This window comes from Amblyomma maculatum, chromosome 2, assembly GCF_055883805.1.
Source record: "Amblyomma maculatum isolate TAMU_Amacu chromosome 2, ASM5588380v1, whole genome shotgun sequence".
Classification (NCBI taxonomy): domain Eukaryota; kingdom Metazoa; phylum Arthropoda; class Arachnida; order Ixodida; family Ixodidae; genus Amblyomma; species Amblyomma maculatum.
Window position 1 is genome coordinate 36,374,644 of NC_139345.1, and position 22,759 is coordinate 36,397,402.

Consider the following 22,759-nt stretch of genomic DNA (forward strand, 5'->3'; position numbering starts at 1 on the left):
TTCGCAGTCTATGTACGCGCCTTCAAATGATGATGATGACGAAAAAGAGACATCGCAGTAACGCCACTCCACGTACCTGAGAAACACCGACTGTCCCGCAACAAGTAGCACACCGGCCCATGATTCTTAGCGCGCCCATGGTGGCTGAAGTGCAGCGCCCTCAGCTTTCCCTCTAGTTAGTGTAAGGAACTCTATGATGTAACCTCCTTGAGCCCACCATGCATAAGGGATGAATACGGGGGTGAAAAAGCGGAAAGAGGAGCCATAGTGAAGTTCACAGGCGCACTTGTGAAGGGTGTCGCCGAGTAGTGGTGGTGAAAACCTTTTATTTGTGGAGCCATAAATTGTTTCACAACCTGAATTCCAGTCCACTATTTCATCAGCTACACCAGTGAGCAAAACTCAAATACCTTCAAAGGTGTTTCGCTAGCTGCTGTAGATTAAAAAAAAAAAAAAAAATGTTGCGCTACGTGTGACGTCATAGTGACTCCAGTCGCGCGGATTACGACTGTTCCTTTATTCTAGACAATTACAGGGTCTTGATTATTTGAGGGCTGGGATTTAAAACATTTCTATGCAAAATCTACTACACTATTCGAGCTGAAATAACGTTTACAAAGTAGCAAAATATAGTCTACGTTATCTGATAAGTGATTCAACATCGGTACCTTCCTAGATTTCCCGAAATCGAGAAAAAACTGCTGTCGGTGGCTTGCACAATTTTCGCAGAAGAGAGTCGAAAAGCTATTTTAACATGATGCGTCATCTGTCGAGCAGCGAGACAAGCTCCACCCCGGCCGTTGGCGCGCTTGCATCGCTCGAATGGGGTAGTAGATTTTGCATAGGAATTTTTTAAATCCCAGCCCCCAAATATTCAAGGCCCTGTATATGCAAGTCAACTTGACAAGCATTCCGACTCAGACAGCCAAGTCAGCATAAAAGTGACAGCACCGAACTGGATGCTGCTAAACGCCAGCCGACTTGTCCAAGCATAGTTCAATCTCGGTCGTCATTGCAACGTCCTGTATTTCGTTGCATGTCACGTAAACGTGTGCTGTGGCTTACTTCTGCAGACACCACTTAAACAAACGGAGCCTTGACCTGATTACTGTAGGCCTATAATGAAAATGAATCATGTTTTGAGTGATTTGAGTGAAAGGCAGAAATCGGTGGTACCAATGGAAGTTGTGTTATATATAAATATGTGCTTTATCAACTCGGGCTTAATACGAGGTGACAAAAAAAAAAAAAAAGTACGAGACTAGTTCAATAAACTATTATACTTACAGAATCAGTTCTCCAGCTGTGACGTTATCACTTTCAATGTAGTCGCCTTCAGCATCCACACACTTCTGCATTCGGTGCTGCCATTGCTGGCACCAGTTCTGGAACGAGGTTTTTGGAAGGCCCTTCTAGGAGATTCTCCATTTTTGCCTGAACCTCTTCAACTGAGGTAATATGGGTTCCCTTTAAGCAAGATTTAACTTTAGGAAAAAAAATGTCGCATGGAGCCAAATTATAGGTGTATAAGGAGAATGCTCCATCACAGTAATGTTTTTGCTGGTCAGAAACTCTTGGCAGATAGGGCCGTGTCAGCGGGTGCATTGTCCTGGTGCAACAGCCATCCATCACTCTACAACTTTGACCTTCCCCCCCCCCAATTATTTCACGAAGTCTTTTTAGAGTACTTCAATGTAGTAATGTTGATTAACAGTCTGACCAGTGGGAACCCAATCAATCTTTACATTTCCACTCTTTTTTGAAGCTACACACGTAGCCTCATTTCTTTTGTGTCACACCTCGTATTAGAAATATTGATGTGTAGGAAGTTTACTATCTTACATGCAGCTGCGGTGGGCTTCAATCCTGGCGGCAACAAAATTTTGTCCAAGAGTAGTACGTACATACGCTTGCAACACGATTACGAAAAGATCACGATTCTTTTATATGACATTCTAGAACAAACAAAGTAAGAAACGCAAACAGGGTAGAACTAGAGTACTGCAACACATAATTCCTCCAAGACAGAAAGTTACTGTCATGCTGTTAAAACAGGTACATAAAAAGCTAAGCATTGCACCAGATTACAAGCTCAAACATTTTTATGCCTCTGGCTTATTTTTGTATAGTCAGACCTACAAAACTTACCTTATTCACTGTTTAGTGAAGTAATACACATGCCATGTGCAATGGCCTATAAGTCCCATTGAGCACAGAATACCCGTAGGTATCATGAAACATCTATAGTGGTCAGATACATTGGGCTACAAGACATCTATATGACACTATTTGATAGTTGTCTACTAGATATCTAAGCCAAGGCATATCAAAGCAATCTTGGGAAGGATTTTATGTTTCTTGATATGTCGGACATTTACAAGCCAGGATAAGCAAATAGTCTTGAAGATATGTTTCGTATGTGTAGAGGGCTTCCTCACAAGATGTTTTACTACTAGACCTACGCGGCTGTATATTCAGCTGCAGTGCAATATTAACTAACAAATAGGAAATGCTATCAGATATATGATTAGGTTGTCAAAACATTACCTAAAAAACAATTCACACGTGACTGAAATGAAACGCGCATGCATTACTATGTACAGCAGGAATATTTTATTGCATCAGATATTTTAACGCGACAGCAAACGCTAAGCAAACAATCACGAGCATCGTGCTGGCAAGTGGTAGCTGAGATGGCCAAACACAGTTTCTTTGACGGTTGTGTGGCTTAACGAGACATATCACAAAATTGGGAGAAGCTGCCAATTCAGGTTGCTTATTTGAAGAGGGAAGGTGGATAAGAACCAACTTCCAGTTCTTAGGTTGGTTAAAGTGGGGCTTTATACGTCGGATGGTTGCTTGCGACCTGTAGCTTATAAACACCACCCATAAAGGCGGCGCTTATAAGAGCCTCCTATAATTTCAATAATTCCTGTCCCACATATGCGACAATGAAAAGTTCCTGGCTAATGACCAGCGATCCTACTGGCCATATATAACTGTCGGATCCTTCCAGCATGCAAAAAAAATTGGTCTAAACCAACACAGCGGGTACCAAGAGAAGGCGCAGAGTTAAAAAATGCTTTTACATTAACTCCATTTTAATTACGTGCATGAAAATATTTGCGGTTTTGTTATAAAATACACGCTATAAAGCAACGCAATGACGCTAAGTACACTGATGAAAACTCAAGTGCACCAAAACACGGGGATGATCAAGAGAGGTCAAACCATTAACTTTGCAACTGAATTTTATCGATGACACGAACATCCATGCACGTACGCATAAACTGAAGTGAGCTCAACAAAACAAATTATAATCACACGTTCTTTGCTCCTTACCATTTGAGATCATCCACAAGGTACCGGTTGACAAAAAAAAAATGAAGCCAGTATGCAACGTTAAATTTCTCAGCAACCCATGTTAGTTGTCATCACTGCCCCAGGGCCAACAACTGCCCGTTATATTCATACTCCCACCTGAAGCTTGTAAAAAGGCCAATAATAAACATGCGCTTCACTAGCGTCATGAAAACATCGTGTCCCTCTTGATAACCCTCAGCCTCAGTGAGCAAGCAAGTCGCCTTTCTTCAGGTGGTTTTAGTGGCAGAAGGTTTGCTGAAGAAGTGTTATAAAAGCCGTTCTAAGCAGTTTACTGAATGGAAAAACAATGTGTGGCACTTTAGACCACTAAAGTGCGATGAGGTGAAAGCCTTTGTTTTAAATGCCGCTGATTCCTGCTTTACTGTGTCTTCACTGTATGTTGTGGCGTTCGAGGAGGCGCCAACGAAAGGCGCAGCACGGACGAATGGATTAACTCCCAGCAGGGTCAGCTTCATATATGCGTGAATCGCCTGGCGACGTCAGCGGTCATGACTGATGATGTCACAATCTCTCGGTATTCCACGGCATCTCGTGAAGAAGTGGTGCACGGGACACTCCTCGCAGACACTCATGAGCTTATAAAGGTTTTTGCTTTAAAAGAAGACAGTGACTCCATGCATATGCAGCATTCCACAGAAGCTCATGGGGGTCGGCCACAGAGAAAAAAAGAATGTGGTTGTCTCTGCACCGGACATACTGTCAAAATTGTGTAGGATCACGAATTCATCTCTCAGCCGCTCAAAGGGATGCAAAATAAACCATCAAAATAGATTTGCCGATTACACACTACGAGTGTATATTGTATCTAAATGATGGGCACAGTGGCAGATAAATATATGAAACATTGCTAGAATATTAGCGTAATGTGGCACAACCAAGAAACGGCACTTGTCGGCGTGACACGATTGTCCCAGCAAAACATACAAGCCATCATTAAAAAAATGCACAGTTAAGCCTAAGAGCAAAGATTGATACATGCGAGATAACTGAAGCATGTTTTATTTGCAAGACTGCCTTCGCTCAGCATCAGTCAATCTCTCCGATAAAGAAATGGCTCCCTTGATGAAAATTGCTTGAGCATTTCTTTTTGTTGAACTCGCTTCAGTATTTATATGTCCCCGTGTCAATAAAATTCATTCGCAAGTCAATGCTTTCTTCTGTATTTCTATCATCCCCATCTTTTTGAGCTTTCGTCAACATGAGCAACCAACTTGCGGAAGAAGCAGGTTCTGTATTCAGAGTTAGCATCGTTATCTCACTGGTCTCGAGTCATCTGATTGGTGGAAACACCGGAACCAGATGTCAGTTTGGTTGAAACCATTTTCGGTTCCGGCGTTTCCAACAATCGTACGACTCAAGGTCAGTGAGATAACCATGCAAACTCGGAATACGGACCTGGCTTTGTTTATGCTACATTGGTCTTGATGTTACACTCAGAATATAACATGCTTTCTTGATGCAATGCGCTTTTCTTACCTCGGGGGATACAATTCTCTATAGATGTTATAAACTTGAATTCAGTTTTCCTTACTTTCAGTTTCATTCAATCACTTGTGCTTTGATGCATCAGCAGCAGGATTACATTTATGATAGTTCCGAAAGTAATCCACAACAAATTTACTTTTCAGACTTACGGCACCCATAAAAACAATAAGGTCTCGAAAGGCGAGGGCAAGAGTTCATGCAAGTTTAAAGCTTAAGGGGTGCTAAAAATGCGTTCTGCTACATCGTTAAGAAACCCTGTTGATTAATTACTTTTTGCATAAAACAGTACACACTATCAGGTCATCCAGAAAATACATCGTTTTCTTCAACATTTTCTCCCAGTGTTCAATGTGTTACAAGCCACTCTGATCGGGTGAGTAAAAGCATTAAAGCATTAACACTTACTGGTGCCCGAAAGAGATTATAGAATAAAAAATTCCCTGTTCACCTTACCAGTAATCTAAACACGTCAGAAGTTCCGCAGCCTTTCCTGCGACTTTGATTCTAGCAACCATTTCTGGGCCATCCTATAACAATATAAAGGTTAAGCTATAAAATATATGACAGCAAATTATTTAAAATATGGCATGAAAATGATTCCAGCAACCATTTCTGGGCCATCCTATATCAATATGAAGGTTAAGCTATAAAATATATGACAGTAAATTATTTAAAATATGGCATGAAAACCCTAGCTAGTATGTTTAAGCGGTAAACATAAGAAATTTAAGCTGTAGTCGCAGTGTAATAGACACACAAGTGCACAAAAAGGAGAGAGATTATTACAATGGTTCGCAATACCCCTTGGGAGTATGCGTCATTCTGTTGCGAAGGAAAGATCTGCTGCTGCTTTATGAAGTGTGTGCATGATAAAACAATTAACGACAAGTTTATTCTGTGAGAAGCAACAGAAAAAACAAGCACTTGTCATTTCTTTTAAAATATAAGCAGCAATGAATAGCCAAACACTGCAAGCATTTTAATCGCAAAATAAGTGAATTTCTTCACTGACTGAAAATTAAGTTAAAATTAATTTACAAGATGTGTGTGAAGATAGCTCGAAAATGAAAATGAAATGTTTAGCACAGAGGCTTGAGTAACACTCTAAGTGCTGCCACCTTGAAAACCCCCATTACACGGCAATAACTGCCCAGCCCCCTTAGCTCTGCACCCGATGCTGTCCGTACCTCGCTACTGATGACACTATTCTACTCACAAGACTCGCCGCTTTATCATTACTTGTTCAAATTTTTTTACACTGCATATAAGGTCACTGACAATGTTTGCAAACGTCAAAAGCCATCAACAAATCAAAACCATGGACAAGCATCCCAGTGTCATTCTTTGGCTTTTATGACTGTTCATATCATTCTGTTTTGTGCAAGCTGTACATTTTCTTTTTTCACTTTTTTTTTCCATTTTCATTCGTGTTTAATTTTGTATTGTACAAGCTGAACATTCTAATTTTCAAAGCAATGCATGCAAGTTGGGCGATGTGTACTGCTGCTGCTTCGTAGGGGACGAGGACTTGTCAAGCTGGTGCAGCAACTTTTTGCCTCGCCTCACCCATTGTTGATGGAAATAAATGGAATAATAATAGCAACAATAATAAAATGACAGCTAAATGATGAGTGAAGGAAGAAACACTGGACGGACCAATGGAATTACTGGTCTAATTCTATTTATACTCTACTTGTACTTATTATATGCAAATGTCTATAGTGACAAGACAAGGATAAATATATTTACATGCTAGCATCAATTCCACTTGAACATTTAGGCTGAGCAGTGCCATCAGCAATTATACAAGGCACAATTTCATTCCTAGTTTTGTGACAATTCTAGAGACTTTGTAACTGGAAGGTCAGTGGAGTGCATGCGGAACAAGATGGGCCATTTGGTGCATGTTCACAAGACGGTATGTCATTGAATTATGGCAAGAGAAAAGGAATAGATGGAAAAGAATGGTGCACTCTCCCTATCCATTTATTCCCAAGCATTACTAAACTTTACTTATGGACCCTTTTACAAGCACGTGAATGCTGATGTTGAAGTACTTGGTGGATATAAGCACACACACGGCATTCAGAGCTACAGTTCAGGAAGTTCTTTTCCATTTCATATACTGGACTTTGATAGGCTTGCCGAAGCTCAGCATGCTCCATTAAATCACGTATCAGGCTTAGCTGCTAGATGGCATTAGATGATTGGTTGGTTTGTGGGGTTTAATGTTTGCACAATTTTACAGTGAGGTAACAAAGAATACTCCCAAATCAGGAGACCATCATTGATAAAAACAGTGCTAGAGGATGGTGTATATCTAAATCACTAGAAAATATTTCCCGATAAAAACGCATATTTAGATACTGAATTACTCACACAAGGGTTGCACTGAAGCAGTGCATGCACCTGCTATTTCGGTTGACATAGACGGACACTTTTATTTATATACTACCCCTCATAATGATTGCACCCTCCAAATTCTCCTTAATATAAAAACTCTTTTCATAAAGTGAGTATTACTCAACCATATATATATATATATATATATATATATATATATATATATATATATATATATATATATATATATATATATATATGCATAGAAACATGAAAAATGTGTTCCTAGATTTAATGTTCCGTTTTCTTTTTCGTCAACCATGCAAAGTGCTTCACTTTCACAAGCTTGACACTGTCTGAGAGACCCTCCAGTGGAGCAGGTAATTCAGCTGCTTTGTCACTTTCTTGATCAACATCCATATCGGCATCTGAGTCAGAATGATGTTCACTAACATCATCATCAGATGCAGCACCACTGCAGCTCCTCACTTCAACACTGCGAAACAAAAAGGAAAGGAGGAAAAGATGAAATAATGACTTTACTGCCACAAGATTACCACAGGAACAAAAAATTCAATGGTCTCCTAACAGCCACACACTGTTCTGCACTTCCTTGGAACCCTTTACCACACACTGCCAGGAAACACCAGCACACAGTGTAAATGTTCTAAGACAGCGATGAGAGCATAAATCCAGGATCTTGATTTCCACTTATGCATGCAAAATTACATAAGCAACGTTTACAAGCAATGCTGGTTTATTAGTTATGTCTATAACGACATTACTTATAAATGCACATTAATAAACCAGGTCACTTAAGTTAACACAGTAAGAATTCATTACCTGAACCCCACAGTTTGAAAATTCGGATAATTCGAATCCGGAGAGTGGTCACAGCCGATGTCAGTCGTGCCCCGTTAATATGACCCCCGTTAATATGGACGACCCGAATTATGGACAGTTTTTCTGGGGACGAAACCTTTTCAACGTATTTATGCCTCGTTAATATGGAAACTCGCTGTCCGGACAATGGACAGGGGAAGAACGCACGCGCCCCACTTGGGCCCATGTATTTTTGTCTCGTTAATATGGACAGTGCTTGAAAAAAAAAAAAGCAGAGGAGTCCGAACGCAAGTTAAAGAAGGGCGCGCCGCCCGCGAACCTAAGCGAAGGCCGATACGGCGGGATGCCTGAACGAGTCCTGTGGGGTTGCAAACAACCAAAGCGGGCGTGTCGCCGTTCTAAGGGGGAGGGAGCGCAAGAGCAGAGAAGAACGTACACAGCAAACCGAGGGTCATCGTAAGAAAGACCCCGAAAGGGGGGAATCAGGAGATTTCTGGGTGCAGCGGAAGTGCCGCCGCAGTCGGGAAAACAGCAACATGTGGTTGCAATAAATTCTGCTGAACGTGAACGGTAAAAGCATAGGAAAGAAATTACAGGAAGAAAGACAAGTGCCTACAGTGGCGGTGGGAACTGAAGTTTTCTTTCCCAAAGCGCAATGTGTGTTCCATGAAGCCGTTAACGCTTTTCCGTGAGAGTTAAGACACACTCACAAAGTAGGGCGACAAAAGAAAGGCGAAGTACGAACACGCAACCAGGACCGGGCGCCCCGTTCTGGAAGCGCTTCCCTCTCATGCTCCTGGTTTTCGTCCCTGTTGTGCTGCCGAACTGCCAAACTATGCACACTAGGCGGTCCGTATGTCGGCTTCGCTTTGAGTCAATGATGCGGCCCTGACAAAGTCTGAGCTCTTCGTAGTCGGCTAGCCGTCGTTCTAAACTGTACTTCAGCTTGCAGTGTTTGGTTTAAGGGAACACATAAACACGGCGCCAAGAAGATGGGATTTTCGATAGCCCTCTGCACAGCAGCTTGCCAACTTGACTCCCTTGCTTCCTTATAGAAACAGTACAAGGCAAAAAAAGAAAGAATCAGAAGAACGAAAAGGCAGGTTAACTAGGCAAAAAAGTGCACAGCATCAGGAGCCTGTAACCCTCAACTTGAGTCTGGCTTTTGGCATGGCGGGAGTTAAACGCAAAAGAATAGAGCTGAACGCAGGCGCGAAGAAATCTGTGAATATAAGCGGCAAAAGACATCTCAGTCAATCCAAGCTGCGAGGGACTACAGTATCGACAGCTCAGCTGTTTCCTTGCCTCAGGAGAATCTCAAGCAGCTACTTAGCGGCTACTTTGCTCAGGGAAGAGGCCATTTTGGAAGTGGCAGTGAGTAGAGAATCAGACGCTGATTCATCAGCCAGCGAGGAGTTTATGCTCGAAAGTTCGACCAACACAAAGCCCAATCTCGGGTGTCATGGTAAGCGAGTCGCTTCAGACTGCACTACAATTTTTCAAAGATAACAATGGCAAGGATAATGCACTCAAAATTGCCGGTGTTCTGTGAAATTTTGAGTGCAGTGCGCACCGTTATGTACAAAAGCAGTCAATATTTCTCTTTTCTCAATAAAATCCTTTTTGTATTTATTCATGACTCGTTATTATGGATGACTCGCTTTATGGACAGCTTTGGTCGGAAACCAAAGTGTACATATTAACGAGGCACGACTGTATAAGCCTTCGGTGTTAGACACTCGATAATTCACATGCGGGCGAGAATGACGAGGCATTTTCAAAACAAGATGCTAAAGCAACTAAAACAATGTGGAAGCAGTCAGACGTGGCTCCGGTCAATTAAGATAAATATGATTAACACCTTGTGTTGCAAATAAAGTGATAAAACTGTGAACCAGTGGATTCTGAACAAGTACAAACAGTGAATGCTTTGTGGCAGTATACTATGAAATTCACAAAGACAAGTTACAGCATATGAGCTGTTCCATGTTTTGCCTTTGCTTTTAGCAAGCAGAGCTGCTCTCAAGGCCTTAAAGGGACACTAAAGAGAGAAAGGAAGTGGGTTTGCATCGATAGAATGCCAGTTCCTGATTACAAAAAGACCACTCTTACTGAAAACAGAGCTGTTATAAGGTAGTAAAGAAGAATAACAGAAATACAGGTATCGCCACCACAGCCAAACGGCCGAGGCTCGCAACTACAAATCACGTGACGCGCTAGGGATCCCGGAGGCTGACAAATGCGAATTACGTTGCATGTTTGAATGCGGTAGTACGTTTTTTCTCAAAGATGATAACACGCTTTTATCATACGTAAACGACGGCGAAAAGACAACGTAAACGTTGCAAGGCAAATACAAAAATATACTTGGAGGCGCCACAGGCGCCCACTTCAGTTTTGGTTATGTTTCGGCTCAGGCATTTCGTGCGCACTCAGATAGTTTGTTTGAACCTGCAGCGCCTGAATTACGAGCTTGGAGCAGCAGATGCGCCTTGATGGTTCCCATTTGAGCATTCGGAGGCACGAGCGGGCGAAATCCGCTACCGCCGACACACTCCTTCGTTCACACTTCTGCGCCAACATATCGCCGCCGTTGCCGCTTCGACTGCGACCTGACCGCTTGACTGCAGCTACGTACGCCACGAGAAGCATACATATGCTAAGTACCGAAGGAAAAACGCATTATCATTCAATTGTTCACTAAATCATGGCACATGTGACCAACATATACTGCGTCAACAAGACCTTCAACGTGCAATTTGCAGGCGTCGTAAACAGAAGTGGCATACTTGCCGCTCATACCAAGGAGAGCGTCGATATATTGCGCTCGTCGCCCAGCGAAAAAAAGGGCCTTGGGTAAAAAGTAAAAACTAAAAATAACGAAGCACCAGAAATACATTACAAAAGGTTAAAAAAAAATCGATTTGTAAAAGAAAAAAAAATCCGCCGGAAGCGGTGAGACTCGAACTCGCTACTGCTTGCTCCGTAACGTTCGGCACTAACCGCTCGGCTACGCCGCGCCACAGAAACCTTGCAAATATTTCTAGTTTTTATGTCATGACCTATTTACAATAAAGTGTTTCTGCTGCCGGTCTAAAAATTACAACTTCTTGACCATCGGCGCATGCTGCCTGCTCTCACGTCTTGCAACTAATGTTCTGGATGCCTATGCGCACTATATTGTTCAATGGATCCATTTTAACATATGAAATTTCACAGCGCTGGCAAATGTAGTGGCGCCGGCACTTCGGTCATGTTCTGCTACCGTGGACGTAGTTTTCGCTGAACACGGAGCTGTAGCACAAACCTTGTAGGAAAAAAGTGCGACGAAGCTTCAAAACTGACAAGCGCAGCAGCGAGGACACTATTTTGCTGGTAACTAAATCTTATTTGTATGTAAACATGTCAGGAAGCGTTGCGATGACCGAGGGCTCGGTTTGTTTATACACAGTGCAAGAAGGAGTGCAAAAGCTTGAGAAACATGTAAAGTATTGTGCATTACAAGCGCTCTATGTTTTTTTTTTCTTCCTTTATGGGCCCATCGCTCGGTAAATTACTCTCTTCATCGTTTTATTTATTTCGGCTGAGGCCGTCATTGCGAGTACACTGTTGCCAAGTTGGCCCTTGAGGGATGCGACGCCGCGGGCCGCGCCGGCTTGCCAGCTATCACGGAGTCTCAGCTTACGTCATAGTGTGCGTCACTCAACTCCAACTACGTAGTTGGAGGCCACAGTTTGAATTCGACCGGCGGGAACAAGAAAAAACCTCAACTTCTTATCGCAATATCTCAGCAATTATTCAATATTTTGCTGCCGGATATGCGGCGACAGTGTCACCAAATGTAATTTATTAGATTTTCATACCATCTTTGGCTGTCTTTAGTGTCTCTTTAACTCTTACCCAAGTGAAAAAATGCAAAAATGTAGGCAACAATTCAGAAAGGAAAAAATAAAGTATAACCTCACCGATATGTTCCCGGTTGATTGAATTTCCCATTTCATACACTCAAAATAGTGAGCAGTAAAGCATCTCCCATATATTTAAGTTATATTTCTCCCAGTAATATGTTCCTGGATAACACGATTTCCCGCTTACTACGTTCGAAATTTCAACAAATTGTGGTCGTATAATACATTTTGCGAACAACAGGATATATGCTAAAGAGCACTCGTGGCATGAAAAACTGATCAGCGGTGCTCGCCCGCCACAGTTGCCTTCCTGCAGGACATAGATGCAAACGGGTGAAGCATCAAAGCCAACAAGCCAACAAATTAGCCACCCGTTCCCGCAGAAACGTGACTTCATGAAGAGAAACACGGTGGCGTCTTTGTGGTGCCTTAGGAACACAGAGGTGAACCATTTAATAGCTACCACTATTCGTATGCAAACGAGTGGGCCGAATCTCGGGGACGCAGCATGAGCAAAAACGTGTTGGCTGTAAGCTATCGAGGTGAGCCCTTCACATTTCACTCTTGTAAAGGGGCAGAGAATCTGGAAACAACCACATAAGTGATTCTGGCTCCTGACTTCATTCTACGAACCGGATTATTACTAAACCTCTTCTGAGCTTAGGACTATGCAAATACGGACTGAATTCTGCAACAGCAAGAAGGGAGCTGTGCACACTGGATGTCTATAAATGCTAATCTACCCTTTCATGCAGTCAATGTCTCAATATTCTAAGTGCCTTTGCACCTCAATCAGCAGTTAAATTATTTTAAAATCAGGCAGTTCAGAGACCATACATTTTCCCGAATAGTAAGATTTTTCCCCATTACGAAAAAACAACAACAACAACAAAAAAAAAAAAAACGCACACGCATCAATGAGGTTTTACTGTATGGAGTCACTTTGAAGATGGCAGAGTTCGTCGTATGGTCTTCGTTAAATACGGTAGAAGCCCTTCAAATATTTTCATAAAAGTTGAAGGCTTCAGTGTGGGCGGCTTCTTAAAGACAGACCTTTCCTATCCACTACGAACTTTATTTAGCGGATGATTTATATGGTGCCGAAATATTTCTCACAAATACGCACAATTGGGGAGTCAAATCAGAGGCCACCAACTCCTTTCTCGGAGGATTTGTGTGCCTACACTTCTGTTGTAGTTTGGCATCAAACAGGAAACAAGAAAGCAATACCTTTTTGTCCTTGCTCCCATAGCCCTAGCGGCAGCCTTTTACACAAGCCAGCAGCACCAATTACAGAACGCAATGGCTTTACAAAAACACATGCGCACACATACTTCGGATCTGTACCAGTGAAAATGCCACAAAAAGAAAACAACCACATTCTGCAACACATTGGTTCCTACGCAGTTAAACAGCCGCCTTCTCTACAGCCTACAAAAACATGCTCCCCAACTGACTCCGGTGCCATCGTGCAGACACATTGGGAAGCGTACCAAACGAGACTGACAGAGAAGTTTCACAACCAGAGCAATACTCTGGTGCTAGGCAGGGAAAGAGCACATCCTGACAATAACCTGAGATGCGTGCAGCATGCCACCGAATCCGGAACAATATACGCCCCATGCAAAGTGACAGCTACGCTGCTAGTGGCTGGTGGGAGCAGAGCCAACCGCGTCATCTGCTTGTAGTGTGTTTCAATGCAGTCCTCGTGTCATAAATTTGTTTTCCCATGGCGCTTATATTGTTGCATAAACAGCATCCGCTGCCAATGCACTGTGACAAAAACTACGGGACATCTCCAGTGATAGTTTTTGTTTGAGTAAATGTTCGAAAGCTATAAAAAATACGCTGGAGACTGTATTTACTCTTCCGAGCTCGGCAAGCAATACTACCGATAGCAAACTGTTCGAGTTCACTTTGTGTTAACAAACCGCTTGTCATTTCTTTTTTTATATTTCGATATGAAAGCACTTCAAATAATATTGGCACATCGTCGTGAGTTTTCAGAAGGTCACTATTATTTGCGCTTAAGTACAGCAAAACTATTACACTATAATACAGGTTACTGCGGAAACCTGTAATAGTTCATTTACTTAGTGCAATGCTGCATACTTTTATGGTGCTTAATTTTTGAAGCAATTAATAGATCCTGAGTGCAAAGTAAAGACAAATATGAGGTCTGTTCGATTCAAAACTGGTTCTCGGCACAAATTCTGAAATAGTTCCGCTGGTGCCAGTCAGGTGCCGGTTGAGGTGCAATTCCAGTTCTGTGGTTCAGGTGCAGCGCGTCAGCAGCGCCACGCATTACTGGTGCGGCATTTTCAATCGAGCCTTGTCGTCTGCTTGCTTGTTCCCGTTGGCCGCAAACTGGAAGTTTTCGCGGTAAGTCTATTTTCGTGCCTCGCGAGGCCACTGACGACAACATTGTCGTAGTCATTCTTAAGGAATTTCTGTAGTCCTCCGAAGAACCCGACGCCGTGCTTTCCTTCCCGGCAGCACAGTTATTACATCGTGGTTTAGACTGAGGCCGATCGACTGTTTCGGACAGATCGCAATTAACCAAGTTCCCATCCAACTGAAGCCCTTTTGCTAGATACTTCAGCTTTGAACTCAGGGGGCTATTCAGATTACCACAAGAGACCTTAGAGAATCTTCACCGAGAATGACACTGGTTCGGTCGACGACAAGTAAAAATGTCCATAAGTGGACCATCGATGTTTACAAGCATCTCATCGGCAGCGCTCGTCGTCTGCTAGCGCCGTCAACACGCGCACCACTTTTCTGCACCTCCTGCTAGGAGAGTGCCGCGATTCTTTGCATCAGAGCGGCACCACGACTGCACCAAAATCAATCACGGACGGTGGTGCAGGGAACGCTGTGAATCGAGCGCTTTGGTGCAGCACACCGTGAACCACGGCTGAATCGAACGCAGCTATAATAAGCGCCAGTACAAAATATAATGAATTAAACATGGTGCTCCAAGCGCGATACATGAATTTAATGGCCTATTAGCGGTGCTTGTTAAGAGCCGCATCTCCTTTTCTTTTTCTTTTTACCGAAGCGCATAAGCTTTACAAGGCAAAGGTTTTTAAGCGCTCGCTTTATGGCGTTTCACCTATTTCTGACTCTATACGCTATAAAACGTGTAACTGCCGCGATCCAATCCATCGTTACGGACAAGCTCGTGAAGGATGCTTTAAATATTGGGGCGCCTATTTAAGCAGAAGCTGACGTTGAGAGATTTTATGCGGACCTACAATGCCTTTTAGACCGCACCCCATCATCAGACTGGAGACTGGAATGCTAAGGTCGGGAGTGAAGAAATATCCGGAATTACAGGCAAGTTCGGTCTTGGTGAGCCAAATGAAGCTGGGCAGAGGCTAGTAGAGTTCTGTCAAGAAAACAACCTGACCATAGCGAATACTCATTTTCAACAGCACAAGAGGCGCCTGTACACATGGATTTCACCGGACGGTCTGTACAGGAATCAGATCGATTATATTATTTGCCGGCAGAGATGGAGAAGCGCTATACAAGCAGTAAAAACGAGGCCTGGGGCCGATTATGGCACCGATCATCAGCTTCTTGTTGCCAAAATTAAGCTTCGATTGAGGAAAACGCAGAAAACTAGAAGGCCTTTCAGGTATGATCTGGATCAGATTCCATTAGAATATGCTGTGGAAGTGAGCAATCGATTTCAAGAATTAGATCTAGAAGACAAAGAGCCCGAAGAGATGTGGACTGATGTTCGTGATATAATACAAGAAGTTGCTACAAAGGTAGTTCCAAAGCAAAAGAAATGCAAAAAAGCAAACTGGTTATCTGAAGAGGCTTTGCAAATAGCTGAGGAAAGGAGGATGGCAAAAGGTATGGGGGAAAGAGAAAGATACAAGGTTCTCAATGCAGATTTTCAGAAAATAGCAAGGAGAGATAAGAATGCCTTCCTGAACATACAGTGTCAAGCAGTTGAGGACAACAGCCAATTAAGGAACACAAGAGCTCTGTATAAGACAATCAAAGATATCAAAGGAAGCTTCTGTGCTAAGCTGGGCGTGATAAAGGACAAACGAGGCAAGGAACTCACTGAAGCCTCAGAGATAAAGAAGAGGTGGCAGGAATACACAGAAGAACTGTACAAGAAGGACCCGGATGTGCAAACCCAACATAGGACGGTTGTGATTACTGATCTCGAGCCGGGCATCCTGAAGAGTGAAGTTGAATGGGCCTTAGCCAGCCTTGCTAAGAACAAAGCTAGCGGAATTGATGGTATTCCAGCTGAGTTGCTTCAAAACCTCAACCACGACGCTGTTAACATACTGCATACATTATGTCAAAAGATTTGGACAACCCTGCAGTGGCCACAGGATTGGAGGAGGTCAGTTTACATCCCCATTCCAAAGAAAGGCAGTGCCAAAGATTGTTCCAACTACCGCACGATCGCGCTTATTTCGCATGCTAGCAAGGTGATGTTAAAAATCCTGCAAGGTAGGCTGCAGCAGTATGTGGATCGGGAGCTTCCGGACGTGCAAGCTGGGTTTCGCAAGGGCAGAGGAACTAGAGACCAAATTGCCAACCTTCGCTGGATCATGGAAAAAGCAAGAGAGTTCCAGAAACCCATTTACTTCTGCTTTATTGATTATGCAAAAGCGTTTGACTGCGTAGATCACAGCAGATTGTGGCAAGCTCTCCAAGAGATGGGAGTTCCAATTCACCTCATCTGTCTCCTCAGGAACCTTTATGAAGGGCAAGAGGCCACAGTCAGAACTGGGCATGGTCTTACTGATTGGTTTCCGATTGAGAAAGGGGTGAGGCAAGGCTGCATACTGTCGCCCTGCCTATTTAACCTATATGCAGAGTGCATCATGAGGAAGGCCAGTCTGGACGAGTCTTCAGCTGGAGTGAAGATTGCTGGAAAACGTATCAACAACCTTAGATATGCGGATGATACCACTTTAATGGCAGAAAGTGAAGTGGAACTCAAGAGACTTCTGATGCGCGTACAAGAAGAGAGTGAGAAGTTTGGGCTTAAACTGAACATTAAAAAGACGAAGATCATGGCGTCTTGCCCTATCAAGTCCTGGAGCATCAATGGACAAGAAGTGGAAGCTGTGACAGATTTTCTGTTCTTGGGCGCCAAGATTACCTCGGAAGGAGACTGCAGCCATGACATTAGGAGACGCCTGCTTCTGGGAAAGAGAACAATGGTTAGCCTTGACCGCCTAGTAAAGAGCAGAGACATTAGTCTGCCAACCAAGATCCGTATAACCCGTGCTATGGTCTTTCCAGTTGTGATGTATGGATGCGAGAGTTGGACTGTGAAAAAGGCTGACCGCCGAAGAATTGACGCGTTTGAATTGTGGTGCTGGCGAAGACTCTTAAGAGTTCCTTGGACTGCCAGAAGATCAAATCAGTCGATATTGTCGACCATAAACCCTGACTGCTCATTGGAGGGTCAAATTCTAAAGTTAAAGCTCAGCTACTTTGGTCATCTGATGAGAAGAGAGGAGTCGCTGGAGAAAGATTTGATGTTGGGAAAGGTTGAGGGTCGCCGGAGAAGCGGTAGGCAGCGAACGCGATGGTTAGATGGCATTCTTGAGGCATTGCAGATGAAGCTATGTGATGTTAAGAAGATAGTGAGAGACTGGAAAGCGTGGCGTGACATAGTCCATAGGGTCACGAAGAGTCGGACACGACTGAACGCCTGAACTGACTGAACTGATTAATACCAGAGCGCGATTGCGTTATCAGAAATCATTCGCATCACGAATACAGTGAGTCAAGCTTTATTCAGCTTGAATCGCGAGCTTTCGCGACCTATGAGCGTGCGTCTGTCTCACAACACGAAAGTCCTGGATTCGACTTATACCCCAACTCAAAGTTCAGTTTTCATTTCCCCTCAATTACCTTCCTTTAGTTACGGAACTTCCTTGAGAAATTTAGCTCTAATCTGAACATTTTAACATGCTCGTGAATTTTCCATCGAGACAAATAGATGGGTTTATTGAAAGGAAAGGCAGACAGGTTGGCCGGAATGAATAAAATCTGTCCTGCTACTCTGCACTGGGGAAGAGGAAAAGAAAAAGGACCATGATGGGTAACTATATGGGGGAAGGCATATGAAAATGTTTAGTGGCACGGCAACTTGCTTTAGAAGTGCGAGCCAAGTCCAGTGTCGCACAAAAAACGGCAAAGAGCCCACACTGCCTGGACACCCCTTCCCTTGTCCAGCCAAGCGCCCAGCAGCAACTACTCCAACAGAGGCCTCATGTCCAAATGCTTCAAGGAAACGGCTAGCACTTTTCATTCACGCGCATACACTGGGTACGCCAATAATATATGATCCACAGTCTTGGGGATGCCACAAGTTGAACATTCCAAGAAGTCCGCTTGTCAAATTGAATGCAAGTACCTGTGTGTGAAAGCCACATTTAAACGAAGTTTATGTAGCAAGCATGCATGGTGGTGGGAATTTCACGCGGAACATAAGATGTCAGTGCTTGATGTCAGGATGTGTAGGGCATCTGGCTGGGCCCTGTAAGCTGCCATAGCATTTTTCATACAGTTACTTTTTTGTTCACAGCCAATGACAATCCCGATGGTGCAGAATTTTCAGCGATACGAGACCGTTAGTGACATTGGTCGAGGCGCATCACCATGAGCACATATTAAAAGAGATTGCAAAGCAAAGGCAGGGTAAATGAAAAAAAAAACCGATTATTCTGTTCATTGATCAGTCGATGCAGCATACCCACAGTAAAGCAGGGCTCAAAAATACAGCTGATCATTTAGCGCTTGCTTGTAGAAGGCACCTGCTGTATGTATGCATTAGTTTCTCCAAAATGGCTGAACCATAATCAATGTTTTCGCCTCTACACAAAAGCCAACCTTAACTTTATGATTCAGGCCGCCATAGAAAAAATTGGCAGCAGCAGAAAGAAGAAGAAGAAAAAAATAAAAAAGCCCTGGCAAACATTGCCAATTCTTGCAGCGATGCATGAGCAGCCACAACTCATTTACCGGAAAGACTTTTGAAGACTACCACTAGACGGCCTTCAAGGCCGCCCCATAGGCGGTGCACAGGGTGTATACGGCCAGATTTGCTGTAAAAAATTGTGCTGCGAGCATGGAAAGTAGGGTGAAATGCTGCTTCACTTTTTATATCTGCTGGCATTGTAAGGACATAATTTACCTTAAAGTTGTATGCACACCGCTATGCTATCCTGTGGGAAACTACAAAACAAAGTGTGACGGCAGGACCAAACGGCGGGTATGCGCAGCACGTTCTTGAAATAAAAGTTTTGCCAAGCGCATATCTGCGAACATAGTGCAGTCGAACTTCATTATAACGAACATGGACATAGAGAATTATCAGATAAAGTGAAGTACAAGTGAAGTTTGGCTGACCCATGCTTTCTTTCTACTAGAGTTCTATCTGTATAGCGAAAAAAAAAAAAAAATCTGAAATTTGACGCTTGATTGGTTATCAAGAAGTACAGTAGAGTTTCGCTGATACGTTCCCAGTTCATACAATTTCCTACTTAATACCCTAAAATCGTGGGCCTCTCATAAAGTTGCACTATTTTTCTCCCAGTCAATAAGTTCCCAGATAGCATGATTTCCTGGTTAATATGTTCAATATTTCAACAAATTGCCGTATAGTATATTTGGTGATCAACCAGATAAGTGCTACCTAGATAATGTGTGAAGGGCCAAACCTGGGGGCTCGCCCATACCTGTGGAAAACAACTTAATGAGGAGAAACGCAGTAGCTTCTTTGTAGTGCCTTGGCGGTTAGCGGCAAACCATTTGGTAACTACAACTATGCTCTCACATACGAGTGGGCTGAGCCTAGGAAACATCACGAGCAAAAATGCGGCAAATGTAAGCTATCGATCGTGACGGCTTCTTCACATCACTGTTGCAAGGGGGTGAAATATCTGGAAGCAACCAAGTAAGCAATCTTGGCTCATCATTACCATCTACGAACCAGATTTGTTAATAAACCTCTTTCGCACTTAGGAGGACACAAATACCAACTGAATTCTGCTAAATGAAAGAAATCCAAATCTACACTTTTATGCAGTGAAAGTGTCAGCTCTAAATACCTGTGTACCTCAGTCAAACAGTTCAACAGTTCAATTTTTTAAAATCGGGTGGTTTGGATTTTACGTTTCCCCAAATAATAATTTTTTTTCTCACATATTTTTAAAAACACATCAACAAGGTTTCACTGCAGTTTTTGCATTCATGTGCCTAAGAATGCATAAAGGTGCTGAAAAAAACTTCACGAAATGAAATATTTCATTCGTTTGAATCGTCCATTGCAGAAGCGTGTTTAAATCGCCCGCACATTCGCTGGCTGCGCCATCTAGGGGAGCAATAAAAACTAGCATCAACGGCTGACAGGTATGTGACTGGAACATTATGTATTGAACCATTGTTTCATCATGATGCGCACCTGTCATTATATGAACAGACTCGTGCGCGTGCGCTGCATTCTGCAAGTCATGCAAAATGGCAACTCAGAAGTGCAAAGCAGTTTTTCCTGAGAACGAAATCAAGACCTTTAAGAGTAACGAACAAGCGCAGAAAAAGGACTTTGGCATGGACTTCGATTTAGCACCTAGCCCTGTGTCGACAGTCCTGAAAGCAAGGTAGAATGAAGAAAGACTCCATACCAAAGGCGGCGTAAACAACACTCGGAGGCGAGCCATATCAACTGGCACTTCCGAATGTTGCATTTGAGGACTTCGTTACTGCTGATGAGAACTTCGTTGTGGTGGTGTGATGCCCAAACTCACTGACCAAGAAATCGTCAATAATACGAATCATGCAGGTGATGCAAGTAATGCTGATAACAGTGAACCAGACAGAGAAGAGAGAGTTCTAAAGAGCGCAGAGGCTATCAACGTGGCCAAAATGGGCCATTCTTTTAAATAAATCTGCTTTTGTGTGGAGGCAGCCTCCCTACTGATGTTTTCATGCTCTCCAACATGAAACAAAAAGCGAGATTTCATGTTTATACCAAGCAATTAATTTAAAAATTGTGAGTTTTTGTATCTTTGTGTTGGCAAAATTGTGTTCCTTTTGCTTGGATTTACAGTCAAACCCACTTATAACAATATTGAAGTGACATGGAAATATTGTTGTTATAACTGGGTTAGGCTGAAAAAACAAAGAAAACATTGTAAACTACACATTTAATGAGGACGAGGTAGCGAGGTAGTGGGAAGAAACCTGTAATCCGTAAGTGTTGTCTGTTTCATGGTAATTTGGCCGACATCATGCTCCAAAAATGAACTGCACTGCCATTAGGAGCGAGATTTTCAAGTCTAGCGCCGGTCGGCGCTCTTGGACAGAAATGTTGAGGTTCAGGGCGAGCCTGCTCAAAACATGTCAGCGATACAGTGCCTTGAAGCTAGCAATCACACCTGCATCCATAGGCTGAAAGCCTGCTGTGGTGTTAGGTGGGAGGAAAACAATTTCAACATGCGAGAGCTTCTGAGCTGTTTGGTGCGCAATGCAATTATCGAGCCCCAGTGCCACATTCCTGCCTTTGCAGTGCATCCATTGATCAAACTCGACCAGCCACTCGCAGAAATGTTCACGCATCATCCATGCTTTCCCGTTTTCTTGCGGCAGCATGAAAACAGCGGAGATTTTGGATTTCCCTATGACGAAGGCGGGGCACTTGTCGCTGCAGTCCATGTTGGCATGCAAGAAAACAGCCACGCACAATTTGCTTTGCTTATCGCCCTTACAGGAGTCGCCGTTGACAGCGTGTGTCTTTGACAGCAGCATCTGGAAAAACAGCCCAGTCTCGTCCCCATTGTATAAGTCCCGGTATGCGTATGCTTCTTGGATGCAGGGCAGTGTTTCCTCAAGCCACTTCTGCCTAGTGTCGACATCGAGCTATCCAGCCTCTCCCACGACTGCCTTGCCGACGATTCCATGCCTCTCGTTGAAACGTTGAATCTAACTATACCACAAGGCTGGAGATCGGTGCTGCACAGGAAGTATGCAAAGTGCTTCGCCTTCTCTGCTGAAATCGGGCCACTAATCGACAGGTTCACAGCACGGGCATTCAAGAACCACTGGCAGAGCATCTGTTCCAAGTCTTTGTAAGCCCCGTGTCGAATCCTTTTCTGGCCATCGTCCATTGCATGAGCAGGACTGGCATTGCTTTCGTTCTCTATTTTGAGCGTACTGCGAATGATTGTCGATACTGTACTTGCGCACCAAGTTGCACGGCACCAGCAAAATGAGGACGGCGGTGCTGCATTACTTGAACTAGTGCAGCTGGTGCAGCCAAATTGAAGAGACCTATTACTTCACTTCCAGGAACACTTTCAAGAACTGAGAGTGAAAGATTTGGAAGAGTAATAGGTGATCGTCCCATTGTAAAACAACTGCAGCTTCACCTGGGCTGATGCTAAATCCAAATCTGACCACAGCTGCTAACAGCCCTTCTATTTTAAAAACCTACGTACCCTTTTCTCAATTCTTTTGTGGTGAGGAATGCCGACAGCAAGTTTTGATAAAGGCTTGTCATTGGTGGCAGTGTGTGTGATGCCACGTCCAAGAGCTGCAATAGGAAAAAAGAGCTTTGTCTGAACAGATACCGACTTTAGATGAACTTCATTTAGCAGTAAATGAGTCCAAATTCAGGGCTCACATATATTTCATGAAAGACATGTCATGCTATTTCAAGATACAACACTATTAATCAAACAGGCTCAAGTAGCGTCACACAATGTTTTTTGTGCCTTAGATGTTGCATACTTGCGTAGTTGCAG

At 43.3% G+C, this 22,759-nt stretch overlaps 1 protein-coding gene across 2 annotated transcripts in view; it reads right to left on the bottom strand.

Annotated features, from left to right (window-relative positions):
• Positions 1-5,719: 5,719 nt before the first annotated feature.
• The window catches only part of l(2)05287 (WD repeat-containing protein l(2)05287), a 61,877-nt gene continuing 44,837 nt past the window's right edge, over positions 5,720-22,759 (bottom strand). For both annotated transcript variants that reach the window (XM_084593830.1, XM_084593829.1), the window contains exons 18-19: positions 22,454-22,548; positions 5,720-7,708 (exon numbers count right to left, since the gene is read on the bottom strand). In XM_084593830.1, coding sequence (XP_084449956.1) covers positions 7,504-7,708; positions 22,454-22,548 — 300 coding nt within the window. In that variant the 3' untranslated portion in view covers positions 5,720-7,503. The remainder of the gene's footprint in view (positions 7,709-22,453; positions 22,549-22,759) is intronic.